Source organism: Danaus plexippus (genome assembly GCF_018135715.1).
Source record: "Danaus plexippus chromosome 16 unlocalized genomic scaffold, MEX_DaPlex mxdp_23, whole genome shotgun sequence".
NCBI classification, from domain to species: domain Eukaryota; kingdom Metazoa; phylum Arthropoda; class Insecta; order Lepidoptera; family Nymphalidae; genus Danaus; species Danaus plexippus.
In genome coordinates, this window is record NW_026869851.1 from 970,401 (window position 1) to 992,429 (window position 22,029).

General features: G+C 29.3%; 2 protein-coding genes across 2 annotated transcripts; both read right to left on the reverse strand.

Moving 5' to 3' along the window:
• Nucleotides 1-659: 659 nt before the first annotated feature.
• On the reverse strand, nt 660-9,946 carry LOC116772220 (uncharacterized). Its single transcript, XM_032664332.2, has 5 exons — nt 8,742-9,946; nt 6,044-6,145; nt 3,630-3,851; nt 2,514-2,670; nt 660-1,221 (listed from the first exon to the last, which is right to left on the reverse strand). Exons 1-5 carry the CDS (start codon nt 9,712-9,714, stop codon nt 1,122-1,124), a joined length of 1,554 nt encoding a protein of 517 aa, XP_032520223.1. The 5' UTR covers nt 9,715-9,946; the 3' UTR covers nt 660-1,121.
• A 1,973-nt stretch (nt 9,947-11,919) lies between these two features.
• On the reverse strand, nt 11,920-16,483 carry LOC116772165 (proton-coupled folate transporter-like). The gene is made up of 5 exons (XM_032664245.2): nt 15,394-16,483; nt 15,224-15,325; nt 13,152-13,373; nt 12,315-12,471; nt 11,920-12,175 (listed from the first exon to the last, which is right to left on the reverse strand). Exons 1-5 carry the CDS (start codon nt 16,370-16,372, stop codon nt 12,070-12,072), a joined length of 1,566 nt encoding a protein of 521 aa, XP_032520136.2. The 5' UTR covers nt 16,373-16,483; the 3' UTR covers nt 11,920-12,069.
• Between the last annotated feature and the right edge of the window lie 5,546 nt (nt 16,484-22,029).

Here is a 22,029-nt window from a genome sequence, read left to right on the forward strand (position 1 = left end):
GTTTATATATTATAAAAATAATATATGAAAAGTAAAATTTAGTTTTAATTTAATATTCATAAGAATCACTTTACATACATGTAGGTACAAACATTGTTTTTGTTTTTTTTTTAATTATAAAAATTATCAGTTTACAACGTTGAAAAATCCTTCAAGATAAATTATAAGATAACATAATTAATTCTTTATACAAATAATAATATAAAAACAAAGCGATCATACAAACCTTTGATGTTATTGGATAAATTTCATAAATTGCGAAACAATTTTCCTTTTGTGTCTTTGTGGCAATAGATATTAGCGATAACACTCCAGTGAATTATTATTGCAAACACTCAATTTATTTCCAAGATAATGAAACATTGAACTTAACAAAGCTGTGACGGTTACATATTGACTTAAAGGCGCATAGAACAATTTTATAAGGATAAATGTATTTACGAAAAAAAAAAAGGGTCGGAATATAACTCACACTTTTAATATAATCTTTAATTTAATACAACACAGTAATAAATTTTATACATCAATATCAGTGTCCATTTAATTATAAAATTTAACTTAATCGGGGTAACATAAAACCATCATAACGTAAATAATATAATAAGAATTACGAACAAATATAGAATTATAAATTTTTATTTATAATTCCAGAATACTTATATTCAATACTATAAAATTATATGAAATTATTATAACATTATCATAAGTAAAGGTAAAACGTCACTTTACATACTTTTAAAATACGCGTACGTAATCAAGAAAGCGATCGGCGAAGTAATGGTAACTGAACAAATTAAACTATCAGGAGTTAAAGTTATTAATTCTTTGTATTCTAATGTATTTATAATTTTTTTTTAAGATTTACTCATTTCAATATCAAATAGTATAGTTTAAAGCCATTTCATTACTAAACAATTTAATAATTAAGCTTTATGTAATCTATATAAAATTCACACTATAATTGAAAATAACTTATTACATAACAAATTCGATAATTATTTAGTCACTTACAATAAATATCAGTCATAACTTTGTTAACGATAATGAAAATAAGACTTTTTCATCAACATCAACAATTGGAATAAAATAATATATTTCAACGAACGAATTAATATTCTGTGCTAAAATCTAGATACTTCATTGGTTCTAGCGAATTCCTCTTTCCTGCTATGATCTCTAACCATGTCCCTCTCAATTCGTCTCACCAAAACGTATATATATCTGAAAAAAAATTAATATCACATACACATACACATACACACACACATACACATGCAGTTACTCTTTTTTTTCCTTTCCATAAACTGCCCTTGTCTGAGGTCACGTAAGATAAATAAGCTAACACAAAATTTAAATAAGGAATATTACAATTACACAGATAAAGCATTTTGTTTTTCTTGTCAACTCTAATTTTTTTTAATTTGTAGAGAAAACTTCATTGTATTTAAATGAATTTGTTGGTTATTATCCATTTTACTAACTAATTATTGATTGTCATTGGTTATAAATAACCATTTAATTTTTATTATATTTTCATATTAAATGGCTATATAGCGTGTTAAATAACAACCTTAAGTACAAATTAAACTGCCGACTACATCTATTAAGATAGAAACTAGATCAACAATCGTATTTTTTAACTTTCCTTCCTGATCCGTATATTCTTTGTAATCCCTTAGGTAAATTTTAATTTTGTTTCTTACGGACTTTTAGTAATTATAATATTTATTTCTCGGTTAATTTTCATAAACATTTATTAATCGATTTTTATTTTATAAAATGTTCAAATGATTGCTTTCAAACGCTATATTTATTTAAATTTAAAGTAGTAGATTTTGCGCTACCAAGACTAAACTCGTAATTTGCAATTTGACAAAATCGCTTAACACGTCTATTATTCAAGGCTATGTACTAATGTAGATTTGAATATATAAATTCCAAAACATAACCTCCCCTTATGTCGCCGTCGCAGACAGGTAAACGGAATTGTAATATTATTGAAACGAGTAATGATATAGAGGTATTGCGAATATCTCGATGCTCAGTTACATTAAGAATAACTTTCACCATCTGTACGGAGACGTCTTTATTTTTTTTAATATAATTTTAAAGTGAAACTGCTTTAACATTCTGTGCCGATATAAAATTCAAAAAGTTCAGTTTATTTTATAAAGATCACATAAATATGACAGATTTTTAAGTTAGTGATCTTAAGTACCCGTAATACGGATTATTTTATAAGTATACTATAGGTGCGATAAAATAAAGTTAGTATTTATCATTAAAGGTTCAAGAATATTCAACGATATCATAACATGCGATGTGTATAACAAAAATATTAGTGTTTGACAAGAAAAGAAACAATTTTAATATTCTGCAAAATAAAAAGTAACTATAGCTAGTATAAATTATATCAAAAGCACATTGACTTTCATAACCCCCCGTCAAATTTCACCCAGTAGATATAACTTGGTTCCTTACGATCTGTGTAATATATTCTTTATGATACTTACGAAAATAATATTAAGGCGAATACAGTGAGCATGGCGTCGAACAAATAAAAGGCGCCAGGAAACGTGTCCAAGGTATTGACGTATATAAAACTCGATGTCGGCATGTACACTGAAGGCGCTATTGCTTCCATTACACCAATCACTGAACTTAATTTGGCTGAAATTACATAAAATCTATAAAAACAGTCATTTCTTTTTTAATATCAAAACATTAGAAGATGCTATTTTCTGTGACCCTATTCTCATCCACGGATGGTTTGGTTTACAGGTAAAGGAAACATAAAAGTATAGTAGTTGGTTTTTTCAGATTATCGATTGAAAATATAATTTATTCGAAAAGATGACAAATCTCTAACTTTCATCGCTTTTCAAATCATTGTGAATAAGATTATACATAGTTTAAAAAAAAAATTGTTCATATAATTAATTAATTCATACACAGAAACATGTGATGTTATGTTTTGTTATGAATCTGATACATTAAACTTTAATTTAATTGTTTCTCTCTATTAAATTTCTCTTTTCTTTCATCCTAACCACTGACAAGAAATTAATCAACTTGTTTTATATAATAAAGCATTATTTTTATAACCCGATGCTAATCTTGGTAAAATTTAGAAAGTCTAAGTTGTTATAAAGTTGTTTTTAAACTAAAGTACTAAAATAACTCGCTAAAAGTTTTGTACAAAAAAAGCAGTCATAAGTAAAGCTTTTACAACATTAGTCCAGTACATTTTGCGTTAGTACATAATAAAGAAACAATGAAACACATTCTCACTAAAAAAATTCAAATAGGTTTAAATATTCTATATTTCATAAACGCTAAACAATAATTATAACCATGTAAGTATCTTGTAATTATTACTAAGAAAATTTCCCTAGAAATAACTTGCAATTATGCAATCTTGAGCTGATGCGGTTGAGTAGTAATCAGAAATGCCGCATCTGATGTAATAGGCAGCTGACATAATTGCATAGACCTACAAACTTACATACACAAGATATAGTTGGGTCACTGCTCATAGAACCTTGGCCACATTAAAAAGAACCCTACATCATTGATAGTGTTTACTAAGTGTGGTATTAAAAATTAGTATAGTTGATATAAGTTCTTACCGACTTCGTCACCCGGAACACTTTTGGTAGCTATGGATCTCACCGCGGTGAGACCAGTGTGACTGAATATACTGAAAATAGGTGCCGAATAGTACCAGGCTCTGTTCGGAGCGAAGGCTAACACCAAACAACCAGCTATCCTGCTTACTCCTGCAAGGAGACCGATAAGGCTGTCCTGCACATGCAACCTCTTGCATAAAAGGGTTATACAAAAGAATGTTCCTGAAAATTTAATTACATAACACTAAAGTTTTCCTAGCCCATTCTTAATTGTCATCTACTCAAAAAATAAAGAGAATTACATATGCATGGATGGTATAAAGTGTAAATATAATAATGTAGTCGATTATTTACTTTGTCAAAATTGTACTAAGAATTTCTTCAGTAAAAATGATCCAATAACTCCTATTTACCCCATTAATCATAGTCCAAACAATCTTCCTGAGTCTTAATATTTTATTTAATTAGATAAATAAAATAATCTACCCTGGGCCCGACCTATCGCAATTCGAATTTTAAGTTGAACCATTTTCAGTGACCTTCGGCCTCAACAGTGATATGTTATCAAAAATTACGACTTAATGAGATCCAAACGTCATTACTACATACAAACATACTTATCGTATCCGCATTTGATTCCTCTGTTTAACTTAACTGACTTATTTTTATACCCGCTTCCTATCTTAAACGATTTTAATGATTGAATGAGATAATACACAAAGAGATGAAAATTTACAACAGATGGTACAAAACAATGTTATTCTTTGAAACTCTATTGAAACTTAACAAATGCAGCTTACCCTAAGTGCATCCTCGCGCTATATATTAAGATTTAGCAATTTATCATTCATAAATCTTCCCACATTGTAGTATTAACGTAGATTGTTGTATGAGAAACAAGAAACGTTAAGTGTGTATTGAGATAAAAATTGTTCTAAGCACACTGAATGTAAGGCCCAGATTAAACTAATACGAACCAATAAATAGAATTGATTTACTTTCAATGATTAATTATGTGTTATAACAATGTCTATTTATTAAAATTTATTTAGTGAAGTGATCACGGACTATTACTTTTGCTTGTAATTCCGTTTATTCGAGATCATCGGTACATAAAACTTTAGTGCGGAAGCAATTTAGTCCAGTGATGATAAGCAAAAGATTGATTTGTAATTCAAATGGATTTACATAAACTTCAATGAAACATGGCCGTCATTTTACGACAACTGAATGTACTTTAAATAAACATTTCTTTAATAAGAGAATTTATATATAAGAACTTATATATGATCATTTTATTATTTTAGTTAAAGATGTCTGACATAAACAATAATATGCAAAAATTTTTCAAATTTTAATAAAACTGAATATATACGAGGAACCGTTAAAAGAGGCAAATATTTATTTAAGACAATAATATAATTTGGGAACAAACAATGTATGTTAAATATCATTAAAATAACCAGTTTCATTATCACAGCATTATGTTTAAGCGCTTTATTGTCAAGATAAAACCTGTCTCCTTTATTTTATATAAAGTTTCCGTAATATACTCAATACTCTAATTTTACTGTAAAATACAATTAAAACATTTTCTTCGTCAATACGTACATTAGTTAGTAAGGTAGTATAAAAGTTTATAACTCTACAAATACCAAAAATATCCAAAATGGAATTATTTTTTTTGTTAGAAACATTGACTACACAAATTTTTTGCATTTTAAGTGTCATTTACTACAAGATATATTTTAAGTATTTGAAATGAATGATACCATAATCTAGCATTTTTCTACTCAAAAGATGATTGGATCGTAAATTCTGTTTTACTTGAAAGGGGAGTAGAATGATAGTTTTTACTGGTATCTTATCCTATACTATATTTTTCAATAATCGACTTCATTCCTTATTTCTAATATTAATTTAAATATGTTTTTATGTTGCCTTAAAGATATAACGGTTAGCTCTTAGACTGTATGTGTATCTCAGATTATTTTAATGACTGTCGTCCGTTAACCTCTCCTTTCGTGGCATTAGTTTGAAATATATATATATATATTATTTACGCCTCTTTGGTTAGGAAAAATATCAAATATTTTTTTGTAAGTAAATTTACTGGGATCTACGGCAGCGTATATACTAATTGGTGATAAATATTCCTTTAATCTTATTTGAAATAGCATATGACTTTTTTTTTTTATTGATACGAAGAAATCCTTATAACAATATTTGTCATTACAAACTTCAATTTCACATAGATTATGCTATAGATTTCTATATTAATTAAATATATCTGTATACATATAGCTATACGTTCTAGTACCAGCCAGTAACAAAACTGTCACTAAATAAACATTGAAAAAATCGACCAAGTTGGTGCTAACAGCTAGTTATTTATTTATAAAAAAATTACTTACCAGACATTCCAAAAATGATATTTATAGTTCCATACAATGTGTACTCGATTTCATGAAATTTAAATTTATGTATCGCATACAAATAACCGACTTGAGAATCACCTGAAAAATAATTGTTATCAGTGGAGTTCGTTGACCTGTATTTTAATAACGTATTTTTTGAGCATAAAATTTTACAATGCAAGGAATATTAATTAAGAGTGACAAATGAAAAAAATCTGATATGCAAATATAATGTAATATTAACTTAGGCGATAAATATAATTATATTTGAACATTTTCACTTTTATGAAATTAAATATTTGCAATTTATATAAATTACAGTCATGCCTGTAAAATTTTGAATTACAAATATTAAAAAAAAAAAATTCACACATTAATAAAATCGCATAATAAATTTTTTTATAGACTTATAGAAAATAATAACAATAAAAGTAATTACAAAAATGATTTTTCATAGAATTATTACATTTTTTTTTAATTTCTATTCAAGTAAGAACAAGTAACTTATAAATAAAATCTTTAAAAGATAAGGCATAGTGCACACCCATTGTACACAACCCAATGAGTTTGTAATTACATCGTTGAACGCTATTAGCTTCTGGATGTGTACTTTTAACATGATACGTAAATATCTTATATATTGCATAATGTAACAATCTAATCAAACTTCGCTAATTGGATATTCAGATTGGACACGTATTTTTTCCTCTCTATATCCATATATACTCTATCTTAAGTTCGTGAACTTCGTCTTTCAACTTTGTCCTTCTGTTCGCTCCTTCGAATATTAATACGAAACTGAATCTTGCTTACTTACTTTATATGTGTACTACATATATGCATAATATATTATATATAGATATATCTTTAACTATATATCTATTAACTTATAATATTATTTAACACGTCTCATGACTTTGGGTTTTTTATTTTTAATGTTTGACTCTTAAGGAATTTCAGCAATACCTGATTTGTAGCTTTAAAACGGTGATCATGAATGGCTTATAAATAAAACTATTTAAAACAAATATAGATTTACAAAGAATTGTAATTTAACTAAAACAGTTATGTCAAATTAATCAACTATGATGCATTATGTCATATATTTGAACTGTCAACGTGAATTCAGTGTATTTCTTTAGACTTTAATTAGTTAACATTACGGAAACTATTTCACCGCTTACTTATCATCTATTAACATTAGTTTAGCTTCTAATTGAATGCAATACGACCAAACAGAAGCTTGTTGGCATTTATTAAGCGACAGGCCTTGATTGCTTCAAAGGAATGGAGACCGTTTCAAATCCTTTCTCTAGTTATATACTATACTTAGTCGGAGTTATTGGGATCTTAATATTTATTGTTAAATTAAATCACACTCACAAAATCGGTCAAAAGTCGCTGTAATTAAGAAATATCACACGGTTATTTACGCACGCATAGTATTAAGAATGCTCATTTACAAATTGTTTTATCGGCAATACAAAGGCTTGAACATTTAATCATTTGTTGATATTATTGATAGTACATATAATGTATTTTTGTCACATATACGATTTGTTTTAAATAACTACTTAAATGAATAAATAGTTTTTTAATTTAAAATGTATATCAATTATGTAAGTTTTATTATAAAGAACTCAAATTGTATTGAATATTGTTGTGAAAAAGTCTATAATCTATAAAAGTCTGATATCATTGCTTGTAAGTTTTGTTTTTTAACAGAATTTAAACATAAATTTTGTGTCCAAATGCTAATTTAAACATATTTCGTTTTAGTGAGAAATGTCAATCTATTCATATTAATATTCAAGGTGACTTGGTACTGTTAAAAGTATTATTATAAGCAAGCTGAATATTTACATTTAATATTAACTCGCTTCTAAACAATAAACTGGATAATTGATTGAGGTTTTAGTAAAGAAGAACTGATCAGATTCTTCAACATTATTCCAACTCATCTAAATATTGAATACAATAAAATCGCAAGGCAATTAAGCTAGTTGTTTAACTTTCATATAAAAATTTGCAATTCAACAAACTGAATCTCTAATACAGTTTTAACTGTTACGTATAATTTTTTAATTTTGTCCGCTAAATAAGGGGATTCTTGTTGCGTGTTAATGCTGTAGTTTACCTCGATCGCTGAGCTGGATCGGCCTAAATGCAGTTATACATATTAGATTCTGACAGCTATTAACGAGTTATAAATGCTATAAAACAAAATGCTCTACATCCAAGTAATGTTTTTGGTATTCATTTCATTTATCTGCTAAATGGTTATTAAATGTTAATTAAATTAAACTCCCGATAAAGATGTAAGCCAACGACTTTTACAATCATTTAGTCACATATAAATACATTTAATTTGTATATATATATTTAATAATATTGAAATTATAACTTGGTACTGTATTTTTGTATGCTCTGTATACGTGAACACTTAATCTGGTCTTTGAACTTCAGAACTAATCACAGTTCTCTGACCGCATTTTATTTGTACATACGTCACAATATTATTATAATAACGTACACAACTCCATTTGAAATAATAAAAATCTGGATTTTTAAAAACACATTATTTAATGTGAACTTGTTTTATATTGCGATCGAACTAAAGCCATAGCCCGAAGTTTACTCGATGTGTTATAGCTTCATAAAATGACTAAAACTTGTTTGACCTTAGATTACTCACCATACAACGGTCCCACCATAATAACGTAAAGGACGATAACTGCCAATATTCTTTTTCTCATCCCAAAAGCACGAGGTTTGAAAACCACTAACACAGTGTTGGCAACCAGACCGAACACCTCCTTAACAGATCTCTTGAAACTACCATTCCCACAGTCTGACGTTACGTTATCTTCGATTGGTAAAATATCTTCAAGTCGTATAAAACCATACAGAAGTGATGAAGAATAAAGTATTATTAGCATTGAGAACATTCCGTAGTAACCTAAAACCTGTAAGAGTATCCCACTCAGGGCAGTCCCAGTTGGTGTGCCTAAAGTAACACAAATAGTTACAAGTCCTAGACGAAACGTCCTGCTTTCCACTGAGGTCCGATCAGCCATAAAACTGTACATTCCTATAAATATGATAATATAGCTACCAGTGAACGCTGATGGCAATGCTTCTATAAGAGCAGTCACGGTTAGAGATAATTTAAAAAAGGTAGCAAATATAAGTCCGATATTCGCAATTATCTCTCCAAGGAATGGAAACAGGATACAAATTTTTCGTTTCTTCGTCTTATCACTCCATGCACCAACAAACAGGACCATTACAGCTGGTATTGCGGTTTGAAGGGGGAACTTCCAAGCTACTACCTGAGCTACTAATGTTTGCACCTGATTTAATTCCAATTCCAATCCTGTTGTGTTTCTGTTCTTGATGCGATCGCATACTTCATCACCTAATTTCAAATTTATGCGGCACGATTTTTCCAAATGCATATTTTGTACGGTGAATGACGATAACGCAGTGCACATCATATAAAAAAACAGACATGGTTCCACAGTTGTTTCACAAAGTAAATACTTTAAATGTTTCAAAAAACTCTTAGTTTTCGCGCGCCACGTCTTATTCTCTATGTTGTCCGTAAGCCGTATGTTTGATTTCGTGAGATCTATTGTACTGTAGTTATTAACGGTACCCGCACTCATATTAAGCGATACTAAAAGTGAGAGTTAGTAAAAGTGTAGGCACTTGACTATTTGAACCACGCACAGAAACACTATGCATGCGGCGCCGAACGATCGTGACTACTTGGCTGTGGCTTTCTGTTTCCAAAAACCAGAGTTTATGTCAGGTTGTAATATCAAGCGCGATATGAGAGTGCGGCGCGAGCGACTCGCATCTCGCCGAGATAACAGAGGTCTTACAACTCGACAACTCTTTTAATAAGTAGCTTATTTATCTGAGCACCTTGAGTTACGCATCATTGTTGTTACGCCTCTTCAAAAATTGTAACTACCAATTTCTAGTGTTTGAACAAGTGCAGGTACGTGAACTGGAGTATTGATAGTGTTCATTTAAAAAAAAACAGTGTAATTTTGGATTTTTAAAAAACATTAGATAAATATATCGTTTTATTTTACGAATGGTTTGCTATATCATATATTGATATGTTTACATGAAACAAATTTTATTCCAAGCATATAACAAAATAAAACAAAACAATGGTATTGTTTACGATTATAACAAAAACGAGCTTATATTTTTCTACATTGATAATGAAAATAAGAATAAGTTTGTGATTATTACTGACGATTGGGTATTTCTTTATAATATAAAAGTTATGTTAGAGCAACATATTATACCGGTTGTGAAATTCTTTATATTAATGACCTTGAAAGTCTTAAACGCCAATCATAAGTGAAAACATTAACATACATCAAACTTTTTGTATGATTCCTGTAAACAGGTTTAACATTTATTTTTATATATATTAAAATCAATACCAATTTAATTACTATAATTATTACACAACGAACGTTTACCTAGTAATGAAACAAAAGAAAAACAGTAAATTAGTTTATTTTGTTACCTAAGAAATGTATGATTGCTATATGTATAATTATAGTTACTACTCAAACATATTATTTATGGATTTATTCTGATCTTCAAATAAAATAACATAATGATGGACCCTCACCCGCACGGTGAATCCATGGAATGCTGAGAGGTTTCGTCTTAAAATATATCCAAAAAATGTATATCAGAATTATTAACCAATTTTAGTATCGGATGTTTTAGTAGCATTATTCTATTATTTTTACAGCCAGAATTGCTATTTTTATAAGGCAGGCGTATTACATTAAACATTTCTTTTAAAATACAATATGCCCAAACAGTTTATGTTTTACGGGTTATAGCTAAAACAAAAAATAACCTTTTAAATTAATAATATGGAACAAAGTAGACTACATAATTGCAAGAATAAATATAAAAAAATATTTGGTAGTTTATTTAACGTGAAACAAGCGTCCTCGTCTATGTATCATTAAAAATTACAATAAATATACCCTTGAAATAGTTACATGTTATTAAATTGTTTAGATGAGTTGAATTTGAGTTGAATATTTTTTTATTTACTTAAGTTGAACTCGTATCCCCTTTACATCGTCATCGAATTACGTTAATTCCGTTTGATCTGTAAATGGTGTTTGAGTTCTTGCGGCGGAGGCGTTGGAAATTGGTGGCAAGAATCGAGTCATAAGGTAAAAATTTAAATACACGATGAAGCTGTATTTGTATAAGGCGGTGAGAGAGTTCGCTATCGAATCAGATCACTTGATCAGACTGCGTACTTAAATTAGAATCTAATTTATTTATTTTTTCGTTAAATTAAATTTGTTCGAGATATTTCTGCTCTCCTTGTGAAATATTCACATCAAGTCATATCAAAAACAAATAACAATAACAAATAACATTTCAATATATGAATATATATATTTCTTATAAGTAAAATATATATATTTCTTATTAGAGACAGACTATATTTTTATATGAAATGCTAAACTAAAAAGTTATTATTAAGGACTATTCTTTATTGTTATTGAATGTTCAATTGAAGTATCATGCAAATTCAATGATTAAGAAAATTCATCTTACTCTTGAAGAAGGATTTGTAAAATCTTAAATAGCCTTAGAGTTATCTAAGCGCACAAAAGTTTCAGTACCAGAAACTATTTGCAAAGAGTTGTTTTAAAAAACTTACAGAAATTTTATAGTTTATGGTTTTTGCATGTATGTTTGGGAGTTAATAAGTATTGTCATTAATAATAATAATAGGTTTGATTAAAAACTTAGCTAACAATATTGCATTGTCCTAAATCGGGGATAATTTTGGTATAAAATGGAACGCATTTAAAAACTTAAAACATATGTATTTGTTTGACTATAAAAAAAGATTTGAGTAAATTATTTAAATACAGCAATATATTTTATGTATGGTGGTTAATAAAAATTATACAAGTGCTAAGTAAGAGCTTTGTTAAATCACAATCATTTAACTATTAAAATGAAGTTACAACTGTAGGATTATCGTAGGCGTGCTTTTCATTTGAAGTCGAACTTTTTACGTCTGGCTCAGGCCGCACCCTATAAACTGTGAACAAATATCTGGAAAAAAAACCACTCCCGATCAATATTTAAATAAATTTTTAAGTTGTTTTTTATTTAACTTATAATGCAGTACGCTTTTCTATATGTAAATTAATTCTTAAATATAATTCTTCTACCGATCAGAATTTTTACTTACAAAAATATGAAAATCGCTGGTAATGTCATCAAGCTGCCCATCACATAAAATGCACCAGAAAATGTTTCTAATGTCAGCGAGTACACTTTGCTGTATAAAGGTGTGTAAATAACAGGCACTACGGATTCCACAAAACCAATTAATGAGCACATCTTTCCTGAAATAACATATTTTTTTTTTATTAATACAAATCACTAAAACACAATATCTGAAGCAGTAACAATAATGTCGATTTAACATAGTTAAAATACGTCTAAACCTTAAAAGAGGAATACTTGTCTATAAACAATAGGAATCTTTTTGAAATTCCTTTTACAAAATGAGATCTAAGACTTTCGCGAGTTTTATTCATTTAAATGAAACTAATATATTTCAGATATACTATGCGGATTTTATTATTTTAAAACTACATAATCCCGACGTTTCGGTTAGTTTTCAGCAACCGAACTTCCTTTTACAAATTTGTCAAAAATTATTTTCCTTTTTGTGCATTCCATTTTTTTCTCTTATCCCATATCTTATAATTTTTACATAGTCATTAAAAGAGCTCGGTTTTATAAATAACTCTTAAGTAAAAATGTAAAAAAAAAAATATTAATTTCACTATACACGTTATTAGAAACAAGTAAGTATAATGATTTAAAATGATCCATGACTGAAGAAACTATTTTTCTTTGATAAAATTCTATAATCATTATTTATACTTTATATTGAGTAAATTTTATGATTAAGTCATGTTATATAAATAATAAAAATGTACTATATTTAATTTCAATTTATAAAAATACGAAACTTTAATTAAATATAATATAAAATAAATGCAATTTGTTAGCGTACCGACTTTCTCAGCTTCAACGACTTTTGTACCCATCGATCTCACCACAGTGGACCCAGAGTTCCCGAAGAAGTCTAAAACAGGGCCCACGAAAAACCAAGTTCTGGTCGGTGCTAAGCCATAGAGCATGCTTGAAAGAACTTTTGATGAAGTTGCTAAGACACCTAGAGCTGCATCGTGAATCTTTAATATCTTACTAAGGACTCCCACTGCCACTGAAGTGCCTGAAAATATACAATGGTTGGGCATTAAGTGACTTTTATACAGGCTATGTTTTTATATGGGTAATATACAATAACTTCATATTACTATAACAACTTCATAAGCTCAGTGAAGATTGCCATTGGTATATTTAAAAGTTTCTGTATGCAGAATATCCATGTAAAAGAGAGACTAAAAATTTTTAAGATACGATTTTTTTCATCTCTAAGATATTTTGTTTCATAAAGAGACTAGTAAAAGTCACTTATTGCTATTATAAATTCCCAAAGATAAGATAAGTGACATTAATACCTTAAAATTGAATATAACAATGTGCATAGATTTTTGTTGTTAGATAATAAGAGGTAAATAATGTGAAGAAATCTTGAGCTTAAACATAGAACATGTTTGTATATTTGTATTTTAATAGTCAAAACAATCGTCTGGTCAGTGGTTCTATAATAATCAAGTTCTCTCAATGTCAAGTTATTTAACCTTGATGAAATGAATCTTTGTATCTGCCTTCTATTTTATTAATAACTATTGTGAACGATGATTGTTACTTTTTGTAATAAAACCTTTATGTCATTAAATTACTGTTTGTAAATGAACTCTTTCGACTGGAGTGATCAACCTCTTGCCAGAATTACGTGTGACGGCTTCTTTTACCTAATTTAACATTTATTTGTATTATGTATTGTGTTTTATAACATGTCTCACAATCGGATATTTCAAAGGTTTAAAGCTTGTGAAGGTATTGTCATAAGTCTTATGACCAGTTCAATCGATGCCTACCTGACTACATTATAACGGATATATGAAAAGTCATTTCAAAGTCGAATAAATTAATTTATAAAACATTGCAAATGATATCTGTCCTGTAGATTTATTTTTTATTTAATAAAATTAATTTCATAATATACAAATGAAACCTTCAAACTAGTCTTTTAAGTGGTATGATGCGGTAATATGTAACCTTTCTGAGGAGTACATAAAAGATTTCGACATTATCGATAAAAAATATATACATATGACCATGTTTTAATTCAAATATCATTGGTTTTATTTACAATAACTCTTTTAGTTATTTCCATTCATTACAAAATATATCACTCGGGTCTATATTTATAACTGGTTATCAATTACATTATCAGCAAAAATATGTTTTTTGCAATTTAAAAGCTTTATAATTTGAAAACGAGAAAACAATAAGATGGATAAGCCTTTACGTTACATAAACATTATATTTATGTAATGAAAAATTCATCGACATGAACAGGAGTCGAACCTTAAACCTTCGGGATATCACTAGCCAGTTGATTTACAAATTAAGCTATCATGTTTGTTTGACTTCTCCAATCTTTATTTTTTATATAAAATTTTACTATAAGTATTAAGTACATCCTTAATGTTGAAATTTTTTTATCGTTTTTTTTTTGTCTAGAAATGGCAGTAAAATATGGAGATATTAGAAATCATAAATATAAAATCGGGGAATATCTCATTACGAGATAATAAAATAAAGGTGCCATTCGTAAGGATTCCTATGACTTGTAAATTATGATTTTGAAGCAATAAAAAATAAACAAAGTAAAATATCCGAAGCAATAAAATATCTGAAAATAAAAATTATCAATTCATTATTTATGATAATTAAGGATTATATGTTTTTTTTTTATTTGTAACTGTAGTTATTATTTTTTAATCATTGAAGACTTACGTAACATATGATGACTTAATCTTAAGAAACCTGACGGTAAAAGTCTTTATTGCTGGACGCCCAAATATATATAAATGGACATTCGAGTTCCTAATTGGAGTAGAAAATCTTAGAAAGTTTGAAATTAAGTAATGTATTTCATTTTACACTTACCAGCTAGTCCCATGAGCACTGAGTAAGTAGAAAATAGACTAAAGTCCACGACATCCATTTTAAACTTTTTCAAAGTATACAAATATAATACGGGATTTTCACCTTAAATTAAATAAACATTGATTATGAAAAATTACAAATTTTTTGTACCTAATTATAAATGTACTCACCAAAAACAGGTCCCATAACAATTATATGAGCCCAAACAACCAACCATATTGGTATCAACTTTTTCGTGCGAGGTATAAATAGTAGGGATAAAGTATCCCAAGCATTTAAAGGATTAAAGAAACTTAAAAGCTTTTCCACGAAAGTACCTTTTAATGGTTCGTTTCTAACATCGTGTACTCTAAACCACGTTTGTAGAAATCCAAATGTAAAAAATACTACACCTATACCAAATATTCCATAATATCCCACTTGCTGTGTCAAAACACCACTGATAGATGTTCCCAAAGGAATTCCTAGTGTCACAATAACGGCTACGCATCCTATTCTAAACGTACGATTTTCCACAGTCGTAACGTCAGCTATGAAACTATATGAACCCATTAGAACTATTGATAAGCCACCAGTAAGTGCAGACGGTAAAGCTTCTATTAATCCCGTCACCCATAAAGGCCACTCTAGAAAATAGTATGTGGTTAAAATCATTCCTATAGCCGATATCAGTTCTCCCAATATAGGTATGAGCATCAATAGCTTTCGATTTCCAGTTTTATCACTCCAAGCACCAATAAACAATATTGCGATTGCTGGTATACCGCTTTGTATGGGTTGTTTCCATGCTGTCATTTCGGCGACTAGTTTTTGTGATTTATCTAAGGCAACTAGTGTCATGTTATCACTAAAATTACCAGCTATGACTTGTGAGCAAATAAATTCTGAAAAATTTAGATCAGCACGGCAGGCTTTTTCCATATTAAGCTTCTGCACTGCTACCGCTGATATTATGTTTGGAAATATATAACACAACAAAAACGGTTCTACTGTAAAGAATTGCAGGAACTGTTTTAATTTCACAGTGATTAAACTTGAGGCGGCCACTTTATCTGTGCTTTTATTTTTCCCATTCTCATAATAATTTGCCTCAACGTTATTATCTTTTGAGGCAGTTAGTTCCAGTTCACTTTGAAATCCACTTTCCATTCTGTATTCCTTAATATATCATTTCCAAAACACATTTATTAAAACACAAACGCTTATAGGAGATCACAAGTCCGCACATTTGTAAACACGGATGTCAAATGCCTCAGCACTATTCGACTTACCAAACTTGTTTTATCTCAATGCAATATAAAACCAATTACACAACATCCGTCAAAAATCATTGACGCATCCTTGATACAACAGTATGTTATTAAAAATGACGTTTGTATTATTAAGGATTTGTTTTGTATTGCAAAAATATATAACATGAATATATTTTTGGTCGTTTTTTTTTCTAAAGACTAAAACTATAATATCTTACTAACGTGTGAACATAAATTATTTCTTCTTCTCTTCTTTCTTGGTCCTATGTCCCCTAGATGGGGCAGAGGGCATCCACAGTACATCGCCGTCTCGTTCGAATTATAATCTTATATATGTATAACATAAATTATTAATACATATATAAGATTAGTTTTTTGCAGTGCTCTTCAATAAAATTCTTATAACTATATAACTTTGAGAAGAACAAAATCAGAATTTTGTCTCGACTTTTCCTGCAATCGTAATTTATTATATCGGTGACATTTTAAAGGATATTTAAACAAAAAAATTCTTCAATATTGAAAAACTTTATTCCACCTCCCATAGAATAAAAAATGGCTTCGAATTGGGCTATCCGTAGGAGAAATAATTTAAAATCCCGGAGAATAATTGTGCGTCGGCCTCCAGACAGTATTCGTAAATTTTAAAGCACGTTGTGTTAATAGAGCTCACGGTTCCTTGTGAAACCAACATCCCCAAAGACCATGCCATCAAGGTCTATAAGTAGTACGCGCTTACTAATGAACTCGCTTGGAATAGGTTCGTCGTAAATTTGTACCTGGTAGAAGTGGGGGGAGCAAGAGGTATTACAGGTAAATTTCTCTACAACCTATTAAAAGACTTAGGCATGTTCAGAACTAACATCAATTAATTTTTAGAACGTACTTCGAAGACAGCCTTAGTAGGTTCGTTCAAGTTTGGTTAAGAAAAGAGAGAAGCTTGGACGGTGTAGCCCCTTAAGCCTTAACACTTGGGTTGCAAGTCCCAGGTACTGTTAAACTTCCTCTTCCTGCAACTCGGGAGGCCCGGCACCATCACGGTGAATCCATGGAATGCTGAGAAGTCTTGTCCCCGTCTTTTGAAGATAAGTCCTACCATATGGTTGCGGTTGTGTATTCTGAAGTATATTGGTTATATTTATAAAGTTACATATTGCTCTTTTTTAAATTTAACATTTGTCAATTACCCTCAGTCTTTTAAATACCAAATATTTTTGTGAGAAAACTATATAAATTGCTAAGGCGTCGTAACATATAAACGAGCTAACTTCTAGAGTGCCACAATGGTGAGTGTTCCTAAAAAAAAATTCATTTTGAAGTAGAATTTATAAAAGTGATGGATTAGCTCTCGCCGATGCTCTCAGCGGTAGTCCATTAGAGGACTGTTTTATAACAGCGCATAGAAAAGTGATTTTCAACCATTTAATTTATTTACAAATGCTTTACTTTTGAATACAATTAGCTTCTCGTAGGACATAAGCTTGATCCATTCTTAAATAATAATGTTAACAATTTAAAATCTAATTTAAACCTGGAATAGCTAATAAACGCGTTATTTTAAAATATGAAATATAAATTAGTGCAGTGTAAGATTGAATAGATAATAAAACACAAAAAATATATATAGAGCACATTTTTACTATTTTATTTCTGTATGTTCGGGAAACGGACGTTTCGATTTCTTTTCAGCAACCGTGATCACGGGCAGATGTGATGAAATTAAATATGTAATAAAACAGTAAAAAAACAACTAGTCTCCGAAAAACTAGGTTTTATTTAAATGTGTACAGGCGAAAATCTTTGATATAATTATTATACCTAGTGCCCCGTAATTAAAAAAAACACATCGTCATAAATAAATAACAGGTTGTATGAACCTTAAACGTAGACAGACTGAATATGAATTTTGTTTTTTATTGATAGTTTCATAAAATACGTCCGCATGATATATAATGACCGCATAACAGAATCCGCAATAAAATGTTTACGTGAAGTTATCTCAATATTACGTACCTCTACTTTTTTCATATCCAACCAAGAACAAAGCGTGACCTCTGCAGATTTTAAATTATTTTGTAGTACGAATATTATAAAATATCAAATAGTGATCAGGGGTGTCCGTACGGCTAATAGCTACAACCAACCCATCAATATAATTAAGGATAATATGTCAATTCTTAAAATTACAAGGGCGTGGCAAAATTCTATACAATACCCACAGTTGGCAATAAGGCCGAAGTCTAGTAGTCCGAGGATAATTAATTAACGCAGGGATTAAAGTGTGTAATTCCTGCTCAGACTCTTCAGAGTATATCCTGTAGAATACCTAAAGGCTGGCTACCTTTCACCTGTGCTCTATTCAGACAAAATTTTATTTAACTACGTTGTGGTCACCAATAAAACTTTTTGCACCTCTTTATAGAGTCCAAGAAAATGAGGTGACATTTCTCAGCGCTTTCCCAGTTATAACTGTTGTAGCAGTATTCCACACACGACCAGCCCTGTGGTTTGTATAAGCAAAGAAGCTCATTATAAAATAAAAAGGTATTGCAAATAGATATATTTTGCAGAAGAAAGAATATAATATGAATAAAATTAAAAAAAATGTAACAGATGATGAGGAAAAGAGTAATGACAGTACAGAGGGAGCAGAGTACGATTATTTAGAACGGGAATACATGAAGCCTAAATTTCTTATGACCTTCCAAAGAACGCTAGACTAAGCCTTACACTTACCTGAAAATGACCTGAGACTCATTAATATTTTATAGTTAATAGATATTGTTATTTCATTTTCTTAGGCGTTGTATATAAGTGTCATTTCCTATATTTTTGATCTACATACAACTGATTGTTTAATCTTATTGATGGTTTGTTCATTAATGTGTCTTTAAAGATCTTATTTTATTTCTGTAATTTAAAAATAGAACATATATTTTTTCGCGTATCACATTAGAGATAATAGTATTATGATTACAGTTTATATAACAAAAACAAAATTATCTCCTTCCTGAAATACATTATAACATTGTTACTTCGCTCTTTGAACAGGATAGGATGAGAAATCATTTTCATTGAATTGATATTTTTTTTACGTTTTGAGACATGACTGTAATTAATACAATACTAAAGTTTCATAAACAAACTTAACTGAAAAAAAATACAGGTAAATATTACAAAAAAAGTATTATTTAAGAATTAATTTGAACTAGAACATTTATATCCAAGTAAATAATTCCTGATTGCTTTTATTTCCTGTAACTTTGTACCATATTATGTTAAATATTTAGATAACAATAAAGATTCAGACCTACGTCGTGACATTTTTATTCAAAATTAATAAAACTAACTTTCAGTGCCTACACTATTTTTGTCTTTTTATTTTTAATGTATTTTTGGAGTATTCCGGATTACTAGAAAATATTTTTTTTACGAGACTAAAATTCAACTGCTCTATACTTTGAATAAAAGAATGGTCCATTATACACAAAACATACGCATTAATGAGGCATGCACGAATGCGGGCTTATATGCATATTACGTCCTACTGCCATAAGTTGTACTTCACCGACATTGTTGCTCCAATTCTTTCAATACAAACATGCGTCCGTGAGTTTGAAATTTGAATACGAAGTTAGGATAGTTATTCTTATTAATAATAAAACCAATCGTGAAAATTCCATTGATAATATTCGAGTGATGAAATAAAATATGATTATAATAATTTCTTGCTATCTTCACAAAGTCGCGTTTTTAATTTAAAGTTAAGTTATAATGTTATTTGTAAACGCATCAAACAAAATGAATTTGTACAAAGCAAATTGTAATTAAGACCTTATACAACTTAATCAAAACAGTATCTCTTGAATGTAACAAGTCGAAATTTAGTAGTTCTATTTATAATAAATGTAATATGTAATGAATAAATGAAAAGAATTTCATATGTCTATCACATTTTTGCAATAAATATTGTATTATTTATAATTATTTAAAACATAAGTGTAAATTATTCACACTTATCACTACTAGATGGCGCAAACTTCAAATTTAAACAAATTAGTAGCACTTCGCCGATAAGCCTGCGTGCACCCAAATTTACTTATATTAGTAACCCCTCAATTATTAAAAATAAAAGAAATTAATTTTAGTATGTATACTTAATAAAAATTTTTAGGTTAAAGCAGATGACCTACTTGATGGAGGAAGTTACCGTCACCCAAGGACATCCGCAACATAGTTTTGCGGATGCGTTGCTACCCTTGATTGGAGAAGAGGGAAAGGAAAGGGTGTGAAAAGGGAAATAGCAACCGGCCTCACACTAATCGGACGAAACGCAGCATTAAAGACAACTTCACGCCGATCTCCTATAAGACGGTGGTACTTCTCCGGTCGTGCCAGCCCATGTTCGAACAGCAGTACCTTGATTACAGCTCGCCTCTACCACGTCACAAAATATAGTTAATATTCCAAGGCACCTACTCCTTATATTGTTCCGATTTCTTCTAGTTAGCACTCTTTATTTTAGTTTAATCTATAGTTCACTTATTTTCTAAACAGCTGCATTATCGATTGTATTTATATGTTATGAAATACAAGTATGTAAATCGATGTTTATTTCACCTAACGACCTTGACAGTAATTTTATATGTAGTTTTCATTTAAATCTGGAAAATAATTACCGTCTTATTTTCCTTGACAAGATGAATAGAGATACTATATTTAGAATGTTGTAAATAATAAGTAAAAGGAAAAGATACATATGATGAGACAGTTTGATATTACAGTAATTGAAAATATCAACTCTGATGAATATTTTTGTTTTCTTTGGGTAATGCTCCAACAGCTTTCACGATATATCAAATAATGATAACTTCAAGCCATCATAGACTTCTGTGACTCTTGACCTGCTAGTAATAATTTGTTTTCTAACTTGACTTATTTTTATAATTTTATTTAAAAGTTATTTTCAAGCCATTTATGTCGCATAAATTATACGGACGACATTTATTAATTATTACTTATTTGTGTATTTATTGACTATCTTTTATTAAATACTTTTTTAAAAATCAAAAATTTATAAAATCATGCTAGAATTTTCAGGGGCTCAATCAAAACATCCCTGACAGCGGTTTGGGGAATTCTCTTGAAGCTAAAGAACTACATATAACGCCGGCGTGGATAAAAGTAGCAATTATTAAGTTCTTCACCTTTGCTCAGTCAGTTGTATATAAGTTTTAGGAGAGAAATTTCAAAAAGTACATTTAATAACTCGAAAGATTATCATCTATTTACCTATATGTACGCAATAAGATAGAAAAATTTGGATAGTTATAGGAATAATAGTAATAAGAATTTTTGAAAAGAAATCGTGCTATATTTATGGGATTTATTATAATATTACGGAATCATGTTTTTTGTTAATTGTATCTCTATACGTATTATCGTGTAAGTATATGGTACTTACTAGTGTATGTACTTTGTGTGAACAGATGTTAGCTCCGATATAAAATGAATCCGTAGACGAAAAATTTCTATATTAAAGGCTGATATGAC

Coding starts and splice junctions, on each gene's coding strand:
- LOC116772220 (XM_032664332.2), bottom strand. CDS start 9,714: ATGAGTGCGGGTACCGTTAATAACTACAGTACAATAGATCTCACGAAA. Junction 2,671..3,629: donor TGTTCCGGGTGACGAAGTCG/GTAAGAACTTAT, acceptor ATGTAATTTCAG/CCAAATTAAGTTCAGTGATT. Junction 1,222..2,513: donor TTCGCCTTAATATTATTTTC/GTAAGTATCATA, acceptor ATTTTTTTTCAG/ATATATATACGTTTTGGTGA.
- LOC116772165 (XM_032664245.2), bottom strand. CDS start 16,372: ATGGAAAGTGGATTTCAAAGTGAACTGGAACTAACTGCCTCAAAAGAT. Junction 12,472..13,151: donor CGTTGAAGCTGAGAAAGTCG/GTACGCTAACAA, acceptor ATGTTATTTCAG/GAAAGATGTGCTCATTAATT. Junction 12,176..12,314: donor CCAGCGATTTTCATATTTTT/GTAAGTAAAAAT, acceptor TTTTTTTTCCAG/ATATTTGTTCACAGTTTATA.